The sequence below is a fragment of the Patagioenas fasciata genome, chromosome Z (genome assembly GCF_037038585.1).
Source record: "Patagioenas fasciata isolate bPatFas1 chromosome Z, bPatFas1.hap1, whole genome shotgun sequence".
Taxonomy (NCBI): Eukaryota; Metazoa; Chordata; class Aves; order Columbiformes; family Columbidae; genus Patagioenas; species Patagioenas fasciata.
Window position 1 is genome coordinate 24,931,677 of NC_092560.1, and position 23,499 is coordinate 24,955,175.

General features: G+C 37.3%; 1 protein-coding gene across 2 annotated transcripts in view; it reads right to left on the reverse strand.

The window, feature by feature from the left end:
- The window catches only part of PCSK5 (proprotein convertase subtilisin/kexin type 5), a 254,770-nt gene that overhangs the window by 138,933 nt on the left and 92,338 nt on the right, over positions 1–23,499 (reverse strand). For both annotated transcript variants that reach the window (XM_065861037.2, XM_065861038.2), the window contains exons 6-7: positions 17,306–17,394; positions 12,052–12,224 (exon numbers count right to left, since the gene is read on the reverse strand). In XM_065861037.2, coding sequence (XP_065717109.1) covers positions 12,052–12,224; positions 17,306–17,394 — 262 coding nt within the window. The remainder of the gene's footprint in view (positions 1–12,051; positions 12,225–17,305; positions 17,395–23,499) is intronic.

A 23,499-nucleotide genomic window follows, 5' to 3' on the forward strand; every position in this document is an offset into this window, starting at 1 on the left:
GCCATGTGTCGTTTATTACTCAAAAGCAAAGGTGCATTTACAAACCATAAGGGTACAGCTTCAGCAAAACTAAAACAGTTAGTGAACTATAGCAGAGTACGCTCAGTGCTTGTCCCATGATGTTAAAAATATATTACCTCTCCCTCTAGCCATAGTGTTGTTTCTGCTTTTCCATTTGCAATGATAGCTCCTGACTCCCTCTTACAAACTTGTGCTTGTCAGTGCTTACATCAGACCATTACAGAATGTTCTCCTTTTGTTTTGTCTCCTTTCTTAAATTGCAGAAAATGTCAGATAATTAAAAAAATAAAAAATAAAAAATCAAGTGTTCCATTACGGAAAATAAAAAGCCTTTCACTGACAACTAAGACTTGCTATTGACCCAGTCACAGTCCAATTTTCTAGCACATTCCCTGGGTAAAGCCAGTGAGCTCAACACACAGCTGACCTTGAATGAAATGGATTCAAGTCATTGACAAAAAGGCCCCAGGGCAGAAATTGCACCTGTAAAAGCATGGCAAAAGAATCCTGGGGCATTCCCATTCTTTTTCTGCTAGTGCCTCCTTTTCCATGGTCAGCAAGTTGCAAGCAGGGTGATACAAAAGCCTTTTTTTTTTTTTTTTTTTCCAGTTCAACAGCATGGAAGGATTACTCTGCCAAGAACCAGAGCCAGCATGAACATGTTCGTAACGACATCTGCAGAATTTCCTAACACTATTAAAAGAACATCTCCTGCTCCAAGTGTGTGCGCTTGTGTATATGTGTACATACAAACCACATCTTTATGGGCAAATGCCTTAGTGGTAGTGGCAGGAACCGTAATAAGGTAGAGGTCTTCAGACACTCATCTAAGGACAACCAGGATCTCCACATACTTTCAAGTTTCTTCCAGCACACTTCCATCTAAGAAAAACAGTTTCCATCGACGAGGTGCAGTTTAAGCCAGTGGACCAAGATTTATTCACACAGAGTTTAGACTGTACATTCATTTACTGCTTTACAAGTCAAGATGCCTCAATCTAGCCTGTGAATCCTGACGTTTTCCTGCCCTGCATGCCCCAACAACCCTCCCTGTCTACGGTGTGAGTCGCTATATCTGTAGAAGTGATCAGCTTTACCAAGGACAGCGAAGAAAATGTGAAGAAGCAGGAAAGGCAGATGACAGAACCACTGTCATGAAGAAGTTAGAGGTACAGGGGTTGTAGCCAGGGAGAGATAATTCATCACAAATATGCTAGAAATCCCACATTCATGAGCAGAAAACAAATAATGAAAATATGCAGAGAGAAGGAGAGACACTATCCACACCTAGAGCCCAAACATTTAATTTCCTCTATTCTCCCCAATACTGCTCTAAAATTACTTAATGCTCCCAAGAATAAAAACTACTGCTGGAAAGTGAAAATGATCCTGATGTGGAAGCTGGAAAAAGTATGCCATGGTATGACCTCTTCCTTAAAAACTAATTCCTAAAGAGGAAATGCTGAATGTGCAGAACAGAGGTCAGCACTCCGGAGACCTAAAGAAACTACTATGCAGGCATGATTTTGAGTGCACCACAGTATAACCATTGCAGGGTCAGGCACCAAGGATCCTGAGAGTTGCAACTGGGAGAGGCAGCATCTCCTTGCTTCTAGGCTCCACTGATTTCTGCTCTCCCTGGGAGCTGGATGCCACTGCCCTGTGCAGAGGTGCAGTGCTGTCAACTTTCTGACTGGCAGCACTTTGCTTTTGAGAAGCAGCATCTCCCAGCTCCTGCTGAGTTTCTAACAGTCCACTTAACCCCTAACCTGGTAATCAAAAGTAGTCTGGCACACCACCCTTAGAAGACTCCTACGTAGACTGTGCAACACTCTCACTTGAAAGTAGGCACCTCTCCAAAACAGATGATCATAAGCTGAGAGTCCAAGCCAGAAATTCTGAAGTACTATCAGAAGACAGACAAAACGGATTAATTTTTATTAAAACAGCCTTCTTGGGGATTAAAAACAAAAATTCATGAACAAATGGAGACATTTCTGAGGCTGTTGAGGTATCCAAGTTCTCAGAAAAATTCATATTTGTGCATCAATTCATTAAAAATGTGTACCTATGATATCTATGAAGAAACAAGTAATGAGCCTAACAAGTGCACATAAAGAAAGATGTATGTTTGAGGGAATATATAAAAATTAAGTCCTGTGTTTTTATACTATCATTCATGAATTTACTTCTAGGAAACTAAGAAGTCAAGAAAATATGTCCTAGTGCTGAACAGACATACGCACAATACATGCACAATGCCAAAATCTGTCACTACATACAAAAAGCAAGTATTACCTTATACTGTTGAAAAGACAAGTTGTTGCTAGTAAATTTCAACTTTTTAGCTACTTCTGAACCAGCTTCTTAATTAATAGAAGGAAAGACATAATAATTAACCATGACAAAAAGAAAGAAAAAGATATTTTATTGGGTCATAGGATGATATCTTTAAAATACTGAAGTGTGAAAATATTTTAACGTGTGCATAAAAAAACCTTCTTGAATAACCACAAGTACCCATCCATTAACACAGTAATTATTGGGATATATCAGTGGAACATTTCAACATGCATCCTTGCATGTGGTGTATTTTTTATTTTATTCTTCACTAAAACAACAACTTAAACAGCTTCAAGATATTCCCCACAGAGCTATAATTAGTGCTTAAAGCTCAACCAAAAGAAGTGTTGGCTGAAACCTGAAATCTGAACCTGTGGAATGCTGGAATGAATTTCTCATTTTCCTAAACAAAATAGAGCCAACTACAGGGCTGCATGAATAGCAGTTCTGGTTCAGGCTATCTCTCCAAATCACCATTACTGTTCTTGCTGATATTGTTACTGGGATAAAGCAAGCTGTATATTGTAAACACACCTGTGATAAAACAAGAGCTATGTTCTCCAAAATTTCTGTTGCACAAAGAGTCTCTAGATAATGATAGGTGAAACTGTCTCTGCACACAAAGACACAGTGAAGAGGCAGTGCACAAGAAAGGTACCTGTGTTTTGACAGGATACAGCATGAACTTCACACACAAACACCCGTTCTATGGAGTAGGTTCAGGCAGTTCTTGTTGCTTTTATACTGTTGTCTGATAAAACTCCAGAGTGGAGTCCATGGCCATCAGATCCACATAGTTGTTTCACTATGTCAGACTCTTACTTACGGAAAACTTCACATTTTGAGATATCTGTTGAGCTTCTGAGGTTCAATAAAGAACCTCAGTTTTCTGCTAATTTAGCTCTTTTCAGCAGAGAAGCAGGAAAGTAAGGCCATTCCGCTTTTACCTCTGAAGGCCAAGTGCTGCAGTAATTGCTTTGTGCAGTTTGTCTCCCATAGCATTCATCTAGGGGGAAATAACACACTTGTGTGCAAAATCATTGTTCTCATGATCTTGCGCCATGCATTTTTGTTAAATTCTATGCACAGAAAACTCTTGGTGCCATACTTTCAGCAATTAGCTTTTCAGGATTTTTTTCTCCCCCCCCAACATGACACACAGACATACATGGATCCTGCTGTTATTCAAGTATATGAGTAAAGTGGATATATGATTTGCCTATACAAAGTAACCAGATACATATTTCAAAAATGTGCTCTCTGGAATGTACTGATTTACCAAAGCTGCTTTTCATTATTGGCTTTTCAAATTAAGGTTTACCCCACAACAAAACAGTGTGGGGATTTTTTTATATTAAAATATATCACCTGCTTCAGGCTGGGCACCCAAAACTAGAGGCTGCTTTTGACAAGAAGTCCAAAAGCAGTAATGCTATTCTGGCTTGTTACAACAGTTTCCATATATGTGTGAGATGGGATGAGGTAACTAAACAGTTTTGGTTTCCAGTACACTTTGTGACATTGTAAGGAAACTGGACATTTTGAGGTATATTTTCCTGTAACTCTCATTGCAAATTTTCCTGCCTTTTAGGCTTTGTATATTCCACTGAATGTAACGTTAGAACATTTCTGGTATATTATTTCTTTTTCTGCTTTTTTTTTTTTTTTTTTTTGTACTATGCATTTACTGTCTGAAAAAGCTCATTCCTCACAGAAAGTAAAGGAGAGAAATTTTAAGGTTAGCTTTGTTTATATATTTTGAAAAGAAAATAAAGTGTATAGTATCAAAGGTCATCCAGGTATCACTGAGCCTAAACTCTATTTTATTTACTGGAAGGCAATATCTCTAATTCTACTTCAGCTGAATGCTGAAAGTTGCTAACTATGTGCAAATGGTAGAGCAAAGAATTATTATTAGCTTAATGATGTGTTAAGCTTGTCATCTAATCCGTTTTTCTGCTGGGCAATCTCAGCCCAGAGATTGGTATTAATAAATCATGTCAACTATAAATCACATTTGCAAAGCCATTAAGACATCCTGATATACGTATATCAACCAAATGCAAGGTAATAAGACCTAGACATGAAGCTTGATGGTAAGACATACAGGAGGGTGGTCAAACTCTTGGAAAGCGATGACTCTGAAAGGGTCATGCCAGGTAACCAACTGGCAATGAGCTGCCCTAAAATTTAGTCTGCTCCTTGGATCGGTCAGCAGGGTGAATATGAACATGTGCAGGGAATAGGGAAACAGTACTATGTGTGCACAGAGAACGCTACAGCTCCCATGCCCCATTTTGGTATCCACACTTGAAAAAATAATGCCAGGCAACAGAAAGTGTTCCAGAAAGAACTACAGGAATGAAGTGTGGTTTGGAAATTCTGACTAACAGAATGAAACTGAATATGCAAAACATTACTGTTAAGGCTGTAGAACAGACTTTGAAGGACAGTAAGAGGCACTAGTATTAATAGAAACACATTAAAATGCAACACACACTTTAGAATTCCAGGTAAATCTGTTAAGTTTTTCCTCTGATAACTTATTTTATGCACAGAAATGTATTAGAACCAGTCTGTCTGGTTTCTGCAAAACATGTGATGAGCCCTCCAAGAAATCAGTAATGAAACAAAAGAAAACAAAGGTTAATGTAACAAAAACGTGGAGGTGGAAATGGTTGCACTGGAGACAATGGGCTATGCTGAAGAAACACAGAGGTTAAGGAAGTTATGAGTAAGACTATTTTAAGGGCGAGTCAGGGAAACAAAGTTATTAGGTGATTTTGGCACACAAAGAAATAATGTGTTAGTGCTAGTAATTACAATCACCTGCATTCAAGAATTCAGACTGGATGACATGGAGTGAGGTACCGCTGTGATGAGCAAGGAGATGGACAGCCTAGTTTCTAAGTGATTAACAGCGTGGCTTGTTTATCACACCAAAATGAAGTCCAAGAGGAGACTGTGTTCTATAAATACATCAGAGAGAAAAATGGAAGGATAAAAGGTACCTAAGCTGAAGCACAATTTTGGTCATGAAACAAATAGGCAAAAAACTGCATGGGTAAACCTGGTTGTAACTTAAAAGAAAGTCTCTAACCAATAGAATAGTGATGGCCGTGAAATGGTCTCCCAATAGAAATAGAGGGTAAAAGTTTTCTAATTCATTCTAGAATAGAAATTGCTGAATGTATTTATAGGACATGATGCCTGTGATAGTAGAGAATTATACTGGATGACCTGCATGGTCATTTCCTGTCTTATATCCCTGTGTTCCAATTTGATTTATCGAAGGGATCACTTGGCCAAATCTGTAATTACTTACATATGGAGATTTCTAACACCATAAGATGCTCTGTAAATATAGCAGGAGAGGCATTTTGCAGTAGAAGGGAACTAAGAAATTTAGATGAGTAACAAGCTACACAGTTTTAACAGTGAAGGTTGTTGGTGACTTGCACAGCTGTGGACATAACAGGTTTCAGACAAGGCTCTTTCTTCCCGAAAGATGTACAGAAACCAGAAAACAAAGGAGGAATCAAGAAAATAGGGATATTGATGCAGTAATAATTGGATGAGATTTTGCTGCTCTGGTTTATGAAAAAGGCCAGGACTACATGATGATTGACTTTTCTGATGTTAAAACTACAAATTTTATTTCAAGCCAATGATGCTATGTCTGGTGATGTCAGAAGGAAGAATTACAAATATTAAAATGCAATATGTCTTTTCCAGTTCTGGTACATAGTCAGCACCTATTTGTAGCACACAGTCACCTGAAGTTTAAGTATATTGAAGTAAATACAACACCACATGTTCAGATATTACATCATAGATGCAATAGGGATACACAGTATATATGTAAATCATATAACAGACGAATACCAGGACCTAACATTAGATTACATGAGTATACTGGAAGTCATGTCTTCTCAAACCTTTCCCAAGCACAGCACTAATTCTTCTAGCTGATCTTCAACAAGTAGCTTTTGGCCAACTAATTAGATTTGTACAGGAAGTCTTTGTGCATGCGGAACGTAACTATATACGATCTGAGATACTCATGCACACAGATATGTGTTACTCAGTCTCAAATGGCAGCTGTACAAGATGAACAGCAAAACCCACCACCTAAAAAATCTGGTCCTAACTTCTGTGTATCACAATATTTCAGTGTATAAAATGACAACCATTTTGGAAGTTATCTTGACACAGGTGACTGGAAGTCTTCTTGTAGTAACTTCTGTCTTTGATTTTCATAGTGCAATTCTCTGGCAAAGTGGAACAGAATAACTCCTGTTTGTGTAGTAAACACATCCTACTGAGAATGATGCAGAGAAGTGATGACAGGACAAACAAATTTAAGAGAAATATCTGTGGTACAACACAAGCGGTAAACCCTTGTCTGGACACTTCCAAATTATGCACAATCTTTTCCACTTTTGGAGTAGAAGCATATAGTAACACCACAACAACAACAACAACTACTACTACTATTATTAATAATATTAATAATTATTATATTTCTTTTCTATTTTCCTTTTTCTTCCCTTCCCTTTTCTTCCTTTGTGATTCTCTCTCTTGCATGTGGGTAGGAGGCTCCAGGGAGCCTTCTGCTCCCAGCAAACACTTTGAACACACACTCTGCAGCCAAAGTTGGTGAAGCGAGAGAGATGAGAAGGGGCAGTGATCATGGGAGGGAAGGCACCAAGCCAAGTTCTCACAAGAGGTTCAGCCACACAGCATCTGATCATTAACGTCCATCAAACATTTTGGCTTGTGTCCAGCTTGCTAAACAGAATGGTGTCAAGGCAATAAGATGTAGGCAGAAAGCCAAAATTTTCCACGTAGATTTCCCTGCCTCTTAGGCTGTATTAAGGATGACCTGCCCTGTTGCTGCTTTGGACTACCTTATGGATACTGCAGAACAAACAATATAAAGCATACACCTGGTGAGACGTTTGAGAGGTGAGATAACCAGCTCTTTGAAACTCTGCAAGGTAAAATATCAACAGCGTTCATATATCCAGAAACTTGACTGTTAGGTCTTTGCCAAACAGCAGTGAAAGCACAAGTCAAAATATCTGAAATGCATTACTCTCCAAATGACGTTGAGACTGATCCCAGAATAACAGGCTTTTTTGTATGAGTAGAAATGAACTAGTCTGGATGCTGTACCACAGAGCCATGAATCAGTGATCCCAAGTCTCTCAAGTGCTTATAGCATTGTGCTTATAGACCACAAAATACAGAGAGTCATCCTAAAATCTAATGGTACCTTGTTTTTATCTTTCTGAATCTAGGAAAGTCTTTTGCATTCACCCTTTTGTCCCAGACTCAGCACAACCTTATTACATGATTTGGCCCCAATCATGTTTTGTAATGCTAAGTTTGTTCTTGAACACAGGGTATGACATCACATACCTAATCTTTCCTTGAATATGTTACTTTTGGAAATACTGGCTTTTGTTTGTTCTTTTCAGGAAAGTTCTGCATTATTATAATGGAATTATTTTCTTACATTATTCAGTCTACAACTTCTGATACCTTAGTATTTAAAACACAAGACTCTAGAATTTTCTAGCCTTATGACTACGCTATTTCCAAGAAAAGGACCTAGTCAACTGGAAGCATCATATAAAGGAAGCTTTTATATTTGCATAGAAATTGTTCGATAGCAAAGTCTCCTAGGTCTCTCTTTGAACTCAAGTATGCAAATTCAATAGAATTAAACAAAATACCCTGAAGATGAGAGAAAATCATGGTACTTGACACAAGTTTAAAAACTGGTTTCCTGTTACTTTACCCAACCCTGGGCAGAATTTTTAAAGCATATTTAACTTGTGGGTTAGGTTGTCTTTTCATAATCTGAGTCATTACTCAGTATCCTTTGTTTAAATAGATTTGTCTATTTCAATTCATGGCATGTGCTGTCTCTGTGAGATGCTATGGAAAAATTGTACAGTCATTTACCTTTGTTATTTTCTGCAGGATTTGGAAGGAGTAGTCATATTAGCTCAGTAGATTTAAAAATAATAATAGTTCTAAAACACCCTACATGAGCTGTTAATTGGAATAATATGCGCTAAAGATAGACCAGGCATTTTTTAAATGGGTCCCAGTCTCTCAGGAAACTGAATAAGAAACTGTTGCTCTTTCATCTATTTCATTTTTGCTTCATGAGTATAATTTTAAAAAGTAATAATTAAGTTTAATTATACTCTAATCAAAGTTATTATTCAGCACCACCTTTGCTTTTCCTAATTAAGCAAACCAAGCATAATTTCCTTTTCAGATGACTTTAAAGATCTTGACCTTTCCTTTTGCTGTCCAATTTTTTAAAAATAATACCCAGTTATGTGTACATATCCATGATAAATTAAGAATATCAGTATTGAACTTTTGTGTAGTTCTAAAAGAAGGTCTTGTCAAATTTTCCTGTATCGCTGCTACTTTAATTTGAATCACAGATGCTATACTAGATGTTGTTGAGTTCAGTATTTCTTTAAAGGGAAGGTCAAGATCTGTACATAATGCAATAAGCATTTTTGTCTGCCTATTATTATTTGTACAGTTACTGCGACTACCTGGGGAAATCTATGTTTGGCTGAGTATCTAGTCATTACCTTAGACAATGATCTGATTTTAGGAATATTTTGGCACAGACATAATTTGTCTTTTCTTCTCCCATTTGTTTCATCTTTTAAAATGACACACCTTATGACAGTGTAAGTAAATACAGAAAAAGTACCTTTATATGAACAAGGAAAGGTATGGTTTATTAAAAAGAATAAAACCAGTTTAATCTTAAAGTAATTTTTAGTGTGGAAACTAAGCCAATTCAGCAAGGTGGTAATTGAGACATATATTTACAATCTTTCAAAATAAATTACATTTTGAAGAATTAAAATTAGATATTAACTTTAAAGATTTTGTATTTCTTATCAGTATAATTTTATGCTAGCTTTAAAGAGAACTTTTGTTTCCTTAGTAGAAATTCAAAAGCTTTTGCAGTAAGAGCTAGACAGAATTTCCAAATATATGGCAGTATTTAAATCTCTTTAACTTTGCATAGGCAACTTTGGGCAGAATAAAAACTCAATAAAATAGAAGCTAAATTGTAAAAATAATAACTTGACTTGCATCAAATATGACTACTACTATTTTTCAAACCAAGATATCAAACTCTGCTTCTGCATTGTTATCAGAAAAAAAGACCACCTCAGAATATTAACATTAAATACTATGTTTCCACTATATACTGGTACTTACTAAAAATACAGAACAATGTGCTGGTAAAATGAAATTCATCTGGGTTCTGTAGGGTATCCTCTCATATTACAGCTATAATAACAATGAAGACTAATTCTTGTAGGCAAGATCCATGATGCTAGTGAATTATTCCACATTCTTGATTTATACCCCATTTATCCCCAGTTTGAAATTTCAATAAGGAAGTGCCTGAGTTCTTCTGGTACAGAAATTTGTGCTGAACTTTTCATGATTGTCTTACCTACAAGAAATACGACATTTAAACTAACACGTATACATATTTAAACACAAAACTTCTTTTGTTCAAATTCCACTGCATCCTGCAGTTCCATTAGTGTTCCCTTCATCACTTTATTTTTTTTTAGTTTCTGTAGCCACTGTTACAATGTAGTAAACTTTAGTTGGGTGATAGGTATTGCTGATTTTTGATCTGAAAGGAGGAGTGATGATGCATGGGAAGCAGTGATGGAGGTGCATTTGGTCTTCCACACACTTGTTATATTGTTCTAAGAGCACTTCAATAACTATTTTAGCAATAATCACTGAATACAGCTCTCCTGGGCAGAATCTATCAGTGTCCCTAAACGTATTTAACTGCAAAAACTGTGGGATTTCACACAAAGTTAAGTACATGTTTGAGTAGTTTTTTATGCTAGGCTTCACATGTTATACAACATACAACAAGCAAAAGCGTAAATCTGATGACCAAGTGATAGAAAGGCAGTGGTCTGCGGCTGCATGGTTAGTAAAGCTTTCAAAGAACTGAGTTTGAGAGACATGTCTTTCACATCACATAACATAGGAAGCACACAGTCCCTGTTGTTAGTTTAGTATTTCAGTAATTTCTAGTCATAACTTACTTGCTACGTAGATGAGCATGTACTAGTATCCACATTTGGGGCACGAAGGACAGGGGTGAGAGTAAGAAATTTATACAATTTTATTGAGGAAACTGAAATAAGCCAAGGATACAGCTGTGATTAGATGTGAATTCACACCTCCTGGGCTTGCGCTGCGAGGCAATGTACATGGTTGATACTGGGTATCAATTTTAAGATGTATTTATTTATAACTTACAGTGAAGTAGACCACAAATCACCTGAAATGCTGTAGTGTGCATACAGACTGTCAGTGTGACCAGGTGCTGTTGTCTATTGCCACCCTATACCCATTGTTACTACTTGCTATTAGGACTGCTTTTTACGGTACACCTTAAACTAATATAGTGTCTCAGTGGCAGACACTGTGTCTTACATGCAGCATAGACCTTCCAAGTTGAATGTTATCTATAGTTTGCTAAAATCAGTCGTTGCACACCTGATTAAAACACTGCTCACTTCAATAATAGCTGCACTTTCTGATATTGCTGCACAGTTGCTAAAAATGCTAAAAGAGAAATTGGTTTTGTTTATAACAAAACCAGGAGAACAGTGTTACTGTGCTCCAGTAACTACGTTCCAGTTCCATTTGGTCCAACAACCGTTTCAGTCTCTTTAAACAAATGTTTTGTGTTAATCCCCTCTTCTGATCCTAGAACCACCCACCACTGAACTAGAAAGTCTCTTGCTGCATTCAAAATAATGTTCAGATCTTTAAGTGCAAAGCTTTAAAATCCTTTCAGTCAGTCCTATATAGTGGAAAGAGGTGTGAGCACAGGAAGAGGAGGAATTCACTGATCTATTTAACAGGCAGAAGGGTAAAAGGAAGAACTAAAAACTAGCCTCTGACATCAAAAGTTCCTCTAACTACTCATTTCCTTCTGTGGTCTTATTTGTTTGACAGTAAATTATAAAATAAAATTGAAAAGGTCACAGATTTTTTCATGTAGGAGCACAGGGGATTTTGTGTGTTGTATTATTGAAGATCTCTGGGCTATTTCACAGAGAAAATGTAATACCGCAGACATGTAGAGAAATGTGTATGTAAGTTATAAATAGGGTTTAAGTTTTCTGAGACCAGACATGCATGCTAAAAGAAAATGGATGTAGATTTTTTCAGCCCCCAACTCCCTATTACAATCATCAAACTTCCATTAAGAAACCAAGCAAAACAAAGCAATGAACAAAAGGAAGGAAAAGGCAAAAACGACTTCGTACTGCTGTGCAAAGTAGTGTTTTTCAGTGTTATTTTTTTTTTGGTAGAATTACATCATTACCTCAGAGCAGTTTTAAAGGACAGTGAGGAGGATGTATTCCAGTGGAAAATGAACAGAGCTGACACTTAAGGATGGACTGACCATCAGGTCACTATAGAAGGAAAATGCAACTTTAGTTTTATGCAAAGGAAGCTTTCCTTATTTCCTTCAGAATACTTTCCTCTTACAGATGTGCTGCGCAACTGCACATCCTGAGTGCGTGTACCTTCATACTTGCACAAGAGAGCAGATCTAGGAGATGCAATCTGATGCGAGCTTACCATTCTGATGCCATTCTCAAAGGCCTGGCGTGCGAGAGAAGCAGGTCCATCCACAGTCTTACCATCGTCATCAGGCCCCCAGCTGGCACTGTAGATGTGGATGTGCTGGGGATTAAGGCTTAGAGACTTTGCTTCTACCATGTCTGTCACGTCTCCATCCAGCATTCGTACACCTTCAGAATGAAAGATACAATGAACAGGACCAAACAACTCAAAATGCTGCCCTTTTTTCTTTTTCACCAAGAAAATTGTTGTGTAGGACTTTGGACTGAACGATCATAAGGATAGCTACTGGTGTTAAACTAACACACACCAAACCCACGGAAAAAAAAAACCAAACAAAACCTGTTTGTGTATGTGTTTCTGCAATGGAAAAGACACTCCAGAAGAAAAAAAATTATAAAAAAAAGCAACTAGTATTTTAAGATGGCCTTTCAAGTTTTAAAAATGATCTACAAGTCTTTTATCCACTATATGGCCTTCAAACTTCAACAACAAACTTTTACGCTAAAGAAAACTTAAAAAAATACTCGAAGCTTGAGAAGTTTGCATGTCTCACCTAGAGATAGTATGATTTTTCTCTCTCCTTTTATACTGAAGTGAAACTGCAGCACCTAATTTGAGTCATTCAACAGTCCTAACTATCTTGACAGATGTAATAAAAGGATCTCTGCTGACAGAGAAACATGTGATTATTTCTTCATTGTATGAGGCAGCAAAGAAGAAACTGGGGAGAAAGCTTGTGTTTACAGACTGATTGTCATGCACAGTAGCAAGGCCATTACAGGAAGTTAACTAACAAATACCTTATAGGTAACAATATTCAACCTGAAACTCCAATATTGTGAACATCCTCCTCTGTGCAGAAGGTTATGTGAGGTAAAATCAAAAATTCTTGTGTTAAAAGAAACCATTCATGTAAGTTTGGACAAAACAATGTGACAGCCCTTCTGAGATGAATGGCATCATGATGTTTCAAGATCTTTGGACTGAATAAGGTAGGCTTAAGTCTAGAAACTGAGAAAATATTAAAGTTGTTCTTTTGGCTAACTGTAAGACTTTGACTGAAATTAATTCTGGCTGAGAAAACCACTGATACCAGTTTTAACCTAAACAAAAAAATAGACCTATTAACAGCTACTGTGACATCTGATCAATGGGATGTTAAAAATTAACTAATAATTAGAATGTAACTGTATGATAGTATGGAACAATGATTACTTCCACAATTACTAAGTTTGATGCTCTTTCCCCTTAAAAAGGCCATTACTACTTATAAGCCAAATTTACATATTTTTAATTACAGACGCATTTCGTGTTGCTCATGAGCTCAGACTGAAGTGACTTGAGTGTTTATCAGGACCTTAACTTCCAGTTAACAAAAGGATAGGGGGTGCTTTGTTGATAGAGGGTCTTTTTTTTTTCCTTACTTTAACTGACTCAAAAAAGAAAACCGATCATATTTCTAAGTTCACACAAAAGCTGCCCATGTTTTGTGAGATAATAAACTTTTACAAACAGTGATCTCACTATGAACTTTATAAAAAAAGCCATTAAACCAACTCCGGGATTCTCAGGTTTTATTTTCCTTCCTCAGCATAATCTCAGAAAATTAATGATCGGTGGAAGTTTTCTTCTCAGTTTCATTCAAGCACATTAAAATACATTTAGTTCTAAATAAAGACAATAAAATGTACACTGCTTTTGAAAGAAAGAAAATAAAGGTTCCCTTTATGTCTCTGTTACTGTGTAGCCAGCCTGAATATTACTACATTCACTCAGTGAACAATAACTCCGAATTCTGCCATTGGCACCTTAAGTAATTCACACCAGGTTTTTTTTTTTTGCTAATGGTGAAGTGGTCAAATCTAAAGCAATATGGACAAGACTGTGACTTGGGTGTTGCTCTCTCTGGCCAACAACAGACAGACATGTTTCAAGGGTGACTTTGAACAACATATGTCCTTCTCATTGGCTATTTAAAACAAAAATAATTCCTTTCTCTCTGTCTCCTTTCTTTTTTTCCTTTCTCTTTTCCTCCCCTGGCCCCGCCCTCCCAATGTCTGGAGCAGTTAATTCTGCCGATCACAAACATTCCAAACTGCATTTGGCATGTGGTGATAGCGCAACAAAAGCTGTCCGGAAGGCATTTAACAGACTGCATATGCAGATTGTTCCACCTAAGACTTTCGAGTTCTGTAAACTTTTTCCAATATTTGCAGTAATTGCCAAAATGTAAGCGGTATTTTAGTCAGAACAAACTTTCAATGAATCAGAGGAAACATGCAAAACGGAGCTGAAAGCAAGTTTTCTTTTAAAATATTTGTTTTAATCAGAATCTGACTTAAAGAAACAGCTGAACTAATTCCTCATCTGCTGAAGACAATCTACATCTGTTGTGCCATAATTCAGTGTAACTGTTTTCCCATCAGGACTCAAGCCCAGCCTAGTAACTAAGCACCCAAACCCCCACAGATACTTTGCAACCTCCACAATCAATCTGCAACAATAACAACACGTTAACCGTCCCTTCCTATAAAAAGTCTCACAAGCTCTTTAGATGGTAAATTTGCTATGTGTGATTATGGCAGAGAGTCACATTGAAAAATAAGATCTAACCCCTTGGTGTACTGGTTTGTCTTTCAATGAAAGGGCCTGTAGCTTAGCTAGGTGCAAACTGAAGGCACGGTGCATATTTTTTATAAGAAAGATTCCATAGCCCATAGAAGAACTGAAGGTCCAGACTGCAATTTTATTCAAATTTTCTTCTCTGCAGATTACATCACCACTTACACCACATAAAGAGAAGGCTCCGACTTTCTAAGGATCTTATTTTTGAGCTTTTTGTGGTGAGAGGTTCTTAACTGTGTAGAAATGAGACAAAGAGTACAAACACATTTAGAAAAAAATTAGCATTACTGCTGGATATCTTGTTAATGACTTTCCATCACAAAGATCATTAATTGGATTTGTTCAACTGCCAGTATTTGATGGAATATTGATAGAAAGGATCTCCTTCCCCTTTTGCTTTATCTCCTTACTATATTGCACATATCCAGAGATGCTTTTTGGTTTGAAATAAAGAATAATTATCTTGGTAGAGCAAATTCAACACCAATGCCAGCAGGTGCTCCCCTGTGTACGGAGAATGTGATTGCTTTACCTTAGCCTTCGTTTCTTCTACAAGAAGGCCCAAGGATGGTCTTTAAATCCCTGAGAAACAAGTGACCTGAACATTAGTTCAGCATAACACAAGCAAACGTTTTTACACTCGATTTGGCCTGTGGAGAGGGAACACAATCAATGCATACTCACTTGTGCAGCTTATGACTTTCCTAAGGGAATGGAGAGAGGTCTGCCAAATAGAGGCCAGTAGCAGTGAAACTCTTGAATACATACACCTAGTGGAAGGGGAAGCTGAACATCCCTTCCTGATACCTTGGAATTCCCTCTCATCTCTGACTTTCTGCAGATTACCTGCTGAGACTCCCGATGTCTTATATGGAAGTACCAGTGCTTTTAAAAGGCAGTACATTATCCCAAGTGAAGTTGACACACAGTTATTATTTTCCAGCTTTCTTTTAATAAACAGTGTTAGTGATGGCTCTACAGAATCATAGTGACAGAGTGGATGTAATTTTTATTTCACATAGATCAGTGCAATTTCTTGTAGGTTGTTGTATTCTTAATACTAAATAAATAAATAAATAATGAAAAGGTACACACATTCAGTATTTATTATGCACATTAACGTCATTCATTCTATGTCCATCTGAATCAGTTTTTACACTATATTTACAAAAGGCTGTGATTCAGCTAATATGCCTTGAGGATTTCTACATCATTATTATTGCACATTCCTAATGCTTAATAAATAGTAATCTATTAAGAAGCCACTGCTACTAATGGAGAAAATTTCAAGGGCTGTTGCAGGTTATGTGACTATCCAACTCACAGTTGAAATTTCTCCCAAAGCCATCTTTTATCTCTATCAGTGCACTAACTCTCCTCTGACTTTGGTATGACAAGGCAATAAATCTGATTTCATAGCTGCTGGTACACAACCAAATGCCATGTCCACATGAGACAACCTGTTCATCTGCCACAAACTTATTCACTTGGCCAGATCAGATTCTCTAAACTACTCTGACAGAGTAACTTTGTGCAGATGGGCTCTCTGCCTGAAGGGAAACTATTTTTTTGCATCACTCTAACCTGATGCTGAATCAGGTATTGTCTATCCTCTTGATTCCAGTAGGAAAAAAGAAATCTGACATGAGGACAACATTGTGTGCTTTGGCTAATTTGAAATGCAGCTGTGCTCACATTTGATTTGGATCAAACTCATACCGATCCACTAGGGAACAGATACAGTACTATCAATTGTGGAAACACAGCCTCAACTCTGCCTGGTCATATTTTTGAGCTGTCCTTCGGTGTACGTATAGGTAAACATGTTTCTGTTTTCACAGACAGGCTCTATTTTGGGACATAAAATCAACAATTAATATGGAATTTGAGCTATATGTCATTATACTGAAAGCAAATATACCAATCCCATGATTTAATCAAAAGTACAGGGTAAAACTTCACTTGAAACATTAAAATCTGGCACAGGCAGGCTACAGCCTAGGAGACATGTGGATGACATCTTGATAGTCATCTCCACAAGTTAAGCCGAAGGTCTTAATTAAGTAGCCATAGAATTCACAGAAACAACTTAGAACCTCTTGGCTGAATGAAAAAAAAAAAGTGCAATATAATCTCATATTTCAGGTAATAATTTGATCACACAGAGGGATCAAAACAAGATTCTCTCCAACCATAGTCAAACAACACAAAAATGTTCTATGTTTGTTGTGTTGTGTTTGGGATCAATATGCAAGGCAATATTCCTGATGTGTATATCTGCTTCTGGCTTGTTGAGGGTAACCACTTAGAGCTCCGAATCTGGGAGAAAACTCAAATGTCCTAATTCTGGGGTTTGTGTTTTCATCAAAGGTCTTGTTTTCTGTTTTTCTGTGTGTACTGAAAGGCAGCATTCCAGGGAGCACTGGAGAAGTGTCACCGCAGACAAACTCCTTCAGTACTGGTATTTAACGACCACTTTACAACTGAGATTTACTTGTTAACACAGCTAGGTTTGTTATCCATACAAATCTCTTTCTTTTGTTGAGAAAGATCTGAATGTACTATTTAGCACAAATGGCTCTTTGGTTACTTTTTTTTTTTGGTGGGAGATTGTTTCACATACCTCCAATCTTGGCATTAAAGGCGATTCCTACTGTGCAGTGTGAGTTGTTTGCCGTGGCTGCCACTTCTCCAGCACAACGGGTTCCATGCCTGCAGTCAGACAAACATTTTTCCAAGTAAGCACAGACTGTTGGGATTAAAGGTTTTGACTTTGCTCATCCTCAGGTGCTAAAAGCATATATATCCACAATGTCTTGTGCTACTTAAGCCTCTGTAGTAATTTATACCCACATTAGAGTATTCCTCCAAACACATTTTACCATCATTATCACAATCATATTAAACTCTTCATGGTAGGCTTTCTAGCTACTGGAAACACACACGGTTTGTAACAAAGACATGCAATGATGACACATAATCCACAGCAACAGAAAAGTCTCAGATAGCAGTTCTTGATTTTGAACCAAATCTTACATTATAGACAGAATGTTTGTCCTGCATTCTACCACAATGACTCAGGTGGTTATAGGTATATCTCCAAACAATCTCCAGCAGGCATATCATGTACCATACTTTTCCATGATGAAGATGGGATTCACCAGTGCCCACAAGGGTGTTTAGAAGCAAGCCCAAGACCAGCTATAAGCCAGGTATGCTCAAAACTTCTGTATAAGCATGTCCTGATGATGTCTTGGGCCAACCCTGCAAGCCAGCTGCCTTTCTGGGAGCAGAAAAAGCAGTTGAAGTACCCTCCACGTCAGCGGTACACCCTATGCCTGCTGAGCAGTAGGGGTATAATCTGAAGAAGCTGCTGAAAGAAAACACAAAACTTCCAGTGGTTGCTCACCCTCTTCCACACTGTGGTGCAAAGCCACAGTGGGATGCCTTGCCTAGCCCTGATCCATGTGTTCTACAGGGTGACAGTGGTCATCCATATGGTCACCATGGTGGGAAAGCTGTCCCTGTTCTTTGTGATTTTTGTCTGCAATATAGATTTCAAAGCATGTTTTACACCAGTAAGTTTTGCCTTCACCCTTGTACAGTTAAGCAACTCCACTGCAGAAATGTGACACAAGCAACAAGGAGCAAACAGTGAACTTGAGTGGGCCGCTGTGGAGAACAGATACCAAGTTTCAAACCAGCCAGGAGAAGGGATAGGGGTTTGATGAGATATAGATAGAAAGTTAATGTAAGGCTTGGGTAGCCACAAAGAAAGAAGTTTAAAAAGTCAAGGCGAAAAATAGATAACAACATGGTAAGCACTTCAGAAGAGGCTAAGTGAGGTCAGTTGTGTACACAGGTGCTCTTCTGCTGGTTGTAGTTGACTGGCTGCTTACACAGACATCTGGAGAACACTAGTGTTTTTGAATTGAAAGTTGACTCCTGTGTTACAGACAAGAATCACAGTTGCTTTCTCTTGGTATAGCTTGTTTCGGGTAGAGTCACTCTTTATTTCCTTACTATCAGTGCAACTTTTTTCCCTTAAACTTTTGAGACACACTGATGAGAAACACTAAGATGTTTGGAATGGATTATTGTAAAATGAAAAGAACATCAAATAGACATAGGGAAAGAAAAGAGAGGAAACAATAAGAAAAGAAATATAAGTGACTAATGCTAATCTGTTAGAATTTCAAGGAGATTATTAAGTTTACCAGATAAGTGAGATGTATGCAATCTATGAGAAAAGTGTAATCTTTACTCAGAAAATTAAAGTGACAAGTTGGATGCTGCTAAATCCTGATTCTGGATCAAGGTATCATGATTATATGTGTATCTCAAATAATTTCCTACTTATCGGTTTACAGTTCATTATTTGGTTGCCAAACTTCATCAGAGAATTCTTCAAAACTGAATTTGAAGTTTATTTTTTGCATTAAGCCTGATTTTCAAGCATAATTTTCTTCATTTCAAGAAAGCCTATCTAACTCTAAGTGATAAACTAATACTTACCCTACTACAGAATTATTTTGAAAAGTGACAAGTAAATAAATCAAGAATCACAGATGAAAACAAGTTTAAAAAAGGTCATTTTTCATTTTCAAGTATTTTCAAATAGCATTCTAGCTCTGTGTTTATTTGAAGCAGTGCCTTTTTAAAATGTATTAATATTTATAGGAAAATGCCTGTCTTAAGTATTATTTACAAGACATCATGATTCCCAAACTTCCCTTCTTCTACTTATGATTTTGTCAGGTGTCACATATAAGTTTAGAGGTGTTGTCACTCACACATCAAAGCACAGACAACTGTACTCTAGAAATGTAGGTGTAGCATACTCACATGCATCATTTCAGTGTATCGATTATAATTTATTAATAAATCACTGCCTGCCTGGTGAAATGTATGTGGCCAAGCCACAGCTTTCCAGAGGCAAACTGCATTGGCAAGTAAACCCTCCCAGGTACCAAGTTTGGGAAGCAGTGATGGGAGGAAGTTTTTTCACTAGAGAAAGGAGGCAGACAGATACCTGTTGTGGCTTAACCCCAGCAAACAATCAAAACCATGACAGTTGCTCAATCACAACCCCCCACCCCACTCCCAAATAGGGGAGAGAATTAAAAGGGAAGGGAGAAACTTGTGCATTGAGATAAAAACAATTAAATAAAATAACAAAATAATACTGATATACTACTAATAAGAAAAATATATATAAAATGAGAATAAGATATAAAATAAGTGATACTCGATGCAACCCCTCACGAAATCCATCCATACTGAGCAGTCAGTCCCAGGAGGAGAGCACTCTGGTCCCAAACAGCCGATCCCAAAGAGAGGGTGAGACAGAAAAGTAAAAAGGCGCAAGGCCAAACTAAAGGAATTCCTGAATGCAACTCATCTGAAAGGAAGCAGAACCTGAACAGGTTTCCCCACCCAGAAAGCCCAGCTCTTCTTAAATATGAAGCATGATGCTAATGGCATGGAATATTCTTACTGATCAGCCTGGATGTCAGTCAATGCCTATCCCATCCACGCCCCTCTTCCTCACTGCCTCACCTGCAGATAGAGAGCTCAGAAAAGACCTTGGCTCCCAGGTAACAACCAAGATAACAGCAGCTCTTACATTCTCTTTATTCCAGTTCAAAGACACTGCAAAGTTACTTGAAGAAAAACATTAGGTCTGTCCCAGGGTGTTAGCTTCTTGTTCTCAAACTAAATCCAAAAAATGACTGTCCTAGGTATGAAAAAGAACATTTTCTAACTGCATGAAGAAAATTAACTCACTTTCAGTCAAACCTGCACAAAATCACACCAGGAGAAGGGAGGCTGAATGAAGAGGAATGGCATAGCTGCCACTGTGTCAGCTACATCCACCGAGCACCATCAAAAGGGTTAGACTTCCACTGGATCACCAAATACACCCTGGTCAGCCCAGGAACATGTAATGTTTGTAGAGGGGAAACAAGGGGGGACATGTGGCAGCCGTGTCCACGTCACAGTAGGAGTGAACCTCCCAGAAGCAACCCACATTAACATGGGGTTAACAGCAACACAAAACTGTACCCTAAATTTCAGCTGAAGTGGACGTAGTCACAGTGGTAGATGTAACTTCAGTAAGAAGTATTATAGCTGAGGAATTAAAGGACTGGTACGGAAGTATCATGACACATATTTATTGAAGTAAAGCGCAGTAAAAAATTTCATGCCAAATCATCACAGAAAAAAGCATATTGTAGAGAGAATTTGGACAGTTTTACAACATGTGGGTTAAATTAACTTTGATGAATATTTCACTAGTCCTCACGTATTGGAAAATCCTTTTTTTAATCATATTTTAAGTCCAGTAATGGTATAAATTTAGTTTGTAAGCAGATTTTTATGTCAAACCCTTGCTTCTCTGCCAAGTTTATTGTTAATTGCATTCTACATTTATAATGGAAATGACAAAATTACAAGTTGTTTTATTCATTTCTAGGTCACATGTATAAAATTGCTCTTCTTACCATCAGTTCCTCACTGTGTGAATTAATCATATATGCAAAGTAATTTTTAATATATTATCTTTTATGGCTCTTTTAAGTAATATTTCAATTATGCTGTGAAAAGGAAGAGTTTCTAAAAAATCTGTCTACAAAAGATTATGTTATTTCCACACTGCTTTTAATTTTCTCTGTCCAGATTTTTGCTTGAGGTATACAATTTGGAAAAGACTCTGAATTCTGCAGTTAAAATTAGAAAATACTTCTGATTAATCATTACACTAATTTCTTAGCTTGATAAATAAATATCATTAAGCTGATGCCTGAAATTGATTAAGTCTGCTTTAAAGCAATGAAAATGTCTACTGATCATGAAATCCTGGAAACTTCAAACTACAAACACTTTGTGGGGGCAGCGTAACCAGTAACAAGAGGTGAAACAAGAGGCACTTTCAAGTCAGCACTTTTTGTGAATGTATATACATCAAAACACAATAAGCTCCCGTCTTTGTGAGATGCTTGCACCACATACAACTTGTTTAAAAACTTGATGCAGTCCTAGAACAAAGCATGACTGCCCTTCTACAAATGCCTATCTTGATAAACTTAAGGGTCAATGCTTCATTTCACTGGATCCTTTGCCAGCTTATGTTGAAGGGAAATAAGTTCCCAGGCTATTAAAAGGCACGTTGAAGAGACACTCAGCTAAAAGGTTTTGCACTTGTCCTTTGTGTTAATGTCAGTGTGATGTAATATCACAGAATATAACATGAAAGAAAGCTTGGTTATGAGACATTCTGCCTATCTACAAATGTCTCCTACCTGGAGTCTAATAGAAAGAAAAGAAATGGAAAGAAAAAAAGCTTGTTTGTTGTTTTTTGTTTGTCTTACAAGGAGACACAGGAAAAATTGCCACTCAAAGACAGATTTAAACTCGAATGCCCCCAGGTGAAAGAAATAAGATGTCACAGGCATCATCTTCCAAGAAGTTGTAGTCAAGATGCTTATAAAGTTGGCCAGCACTTTCCACCATAAAATAATGTTTTATGATTCTGCCTAGCTTTAACTGCTGTATCAAAGTTTTCAATTCCAGGCAAATAAGCACAGCTTTTTCACAAATGTATTTATTTTCACTTCTGCACAGGAGAAAAAAAAGAACACAAAGAACCAAGAAAATACACAGGCAATTAAGATCAATTTTCTTCTCTTTTTATAAAGAGGAAATTTGCCAGTCATTAACAAAAAGTCTGTAAGGTGTCAAAGACCTAGTCAGGAAAACCTTAGTAAAGATATTTTTTTGCCTTATAATGGCCTCACTGTTATATGGAGAACTTGAAGTAAATTGTTGAAGAAATACACTTCTGTTAAAAGGTGTATGTTGCTTTTTTCTTCTGCATGCATAACAGTGCTTGAGCACCTGGATGCTAAAGGTACAGGCTTTTGACGGCAAAGATACAAGAAATTTAAGAGCTACACACTAATCTGTTACACAAAGCAACTTTTTTCAGCAACAGGTTTTTTTCCTGAGAGAGAAATGGCTCAGTATTTCAGACAATAATTGAAAGAGAAAAGGTGTATGCTCTGTGATTAACTATCACTCCTTATCCCACTAACATAATTTAAACGTAAAACATTTATCTTTCAATAATCACTCTTAATTTGCCTTTCAGAAGATCAAGAAGGTATAAGGCACCATGAACATCTTTAAGATAAACATTAATTAAGCTCATGTCTGAATGTTTAGAGTAAGGAAATATTCAGAGTTAGTGAATACAGGTGCTGGTAATTTGAAAAGTCCCTGCCATGTAAATTGACTCTGCATCTCAGAGCCTCCATCTCTAACAGGTATTCTTTGAACTCCACAAACATTCAGACCATCTTGATCTTCTGGAGTTCTTTAAGTGTTTCAGAACATAAAAAGCTCAGGGGACTAGAGAATTTAAAGCCCTCCAGCTTTTCATGACACTAACATTATAGTCCAGCCCACTTCAACCTGTCACCAATGAGTCTTTTCAGAATGGGAACTTAAGGAGAAAAGAGTTTCAGAGTGTTTCAGTGTAACCTCATCACAAAAATCTCTGGGTGTATCAGTAATTTACTGAAGTTTTCTAAGAAATACACAGCACAGGAATTAGGTTGTAAACAAATGAAGAAAACATTGGTTAGTTTGTTTGTTTTAGTCCAGAGAAATATGTACAGAAAAGAAGAAACTTCACATCCTTTGCAAACTCTATGCTGCACATACTGTAAGAGTGGATACTAAATCACCGTAAAAAGGTTAGAACAGATAGTCTAAAAATTTACACAATTTTATTAGGCTGTGCTTGAACAGCCT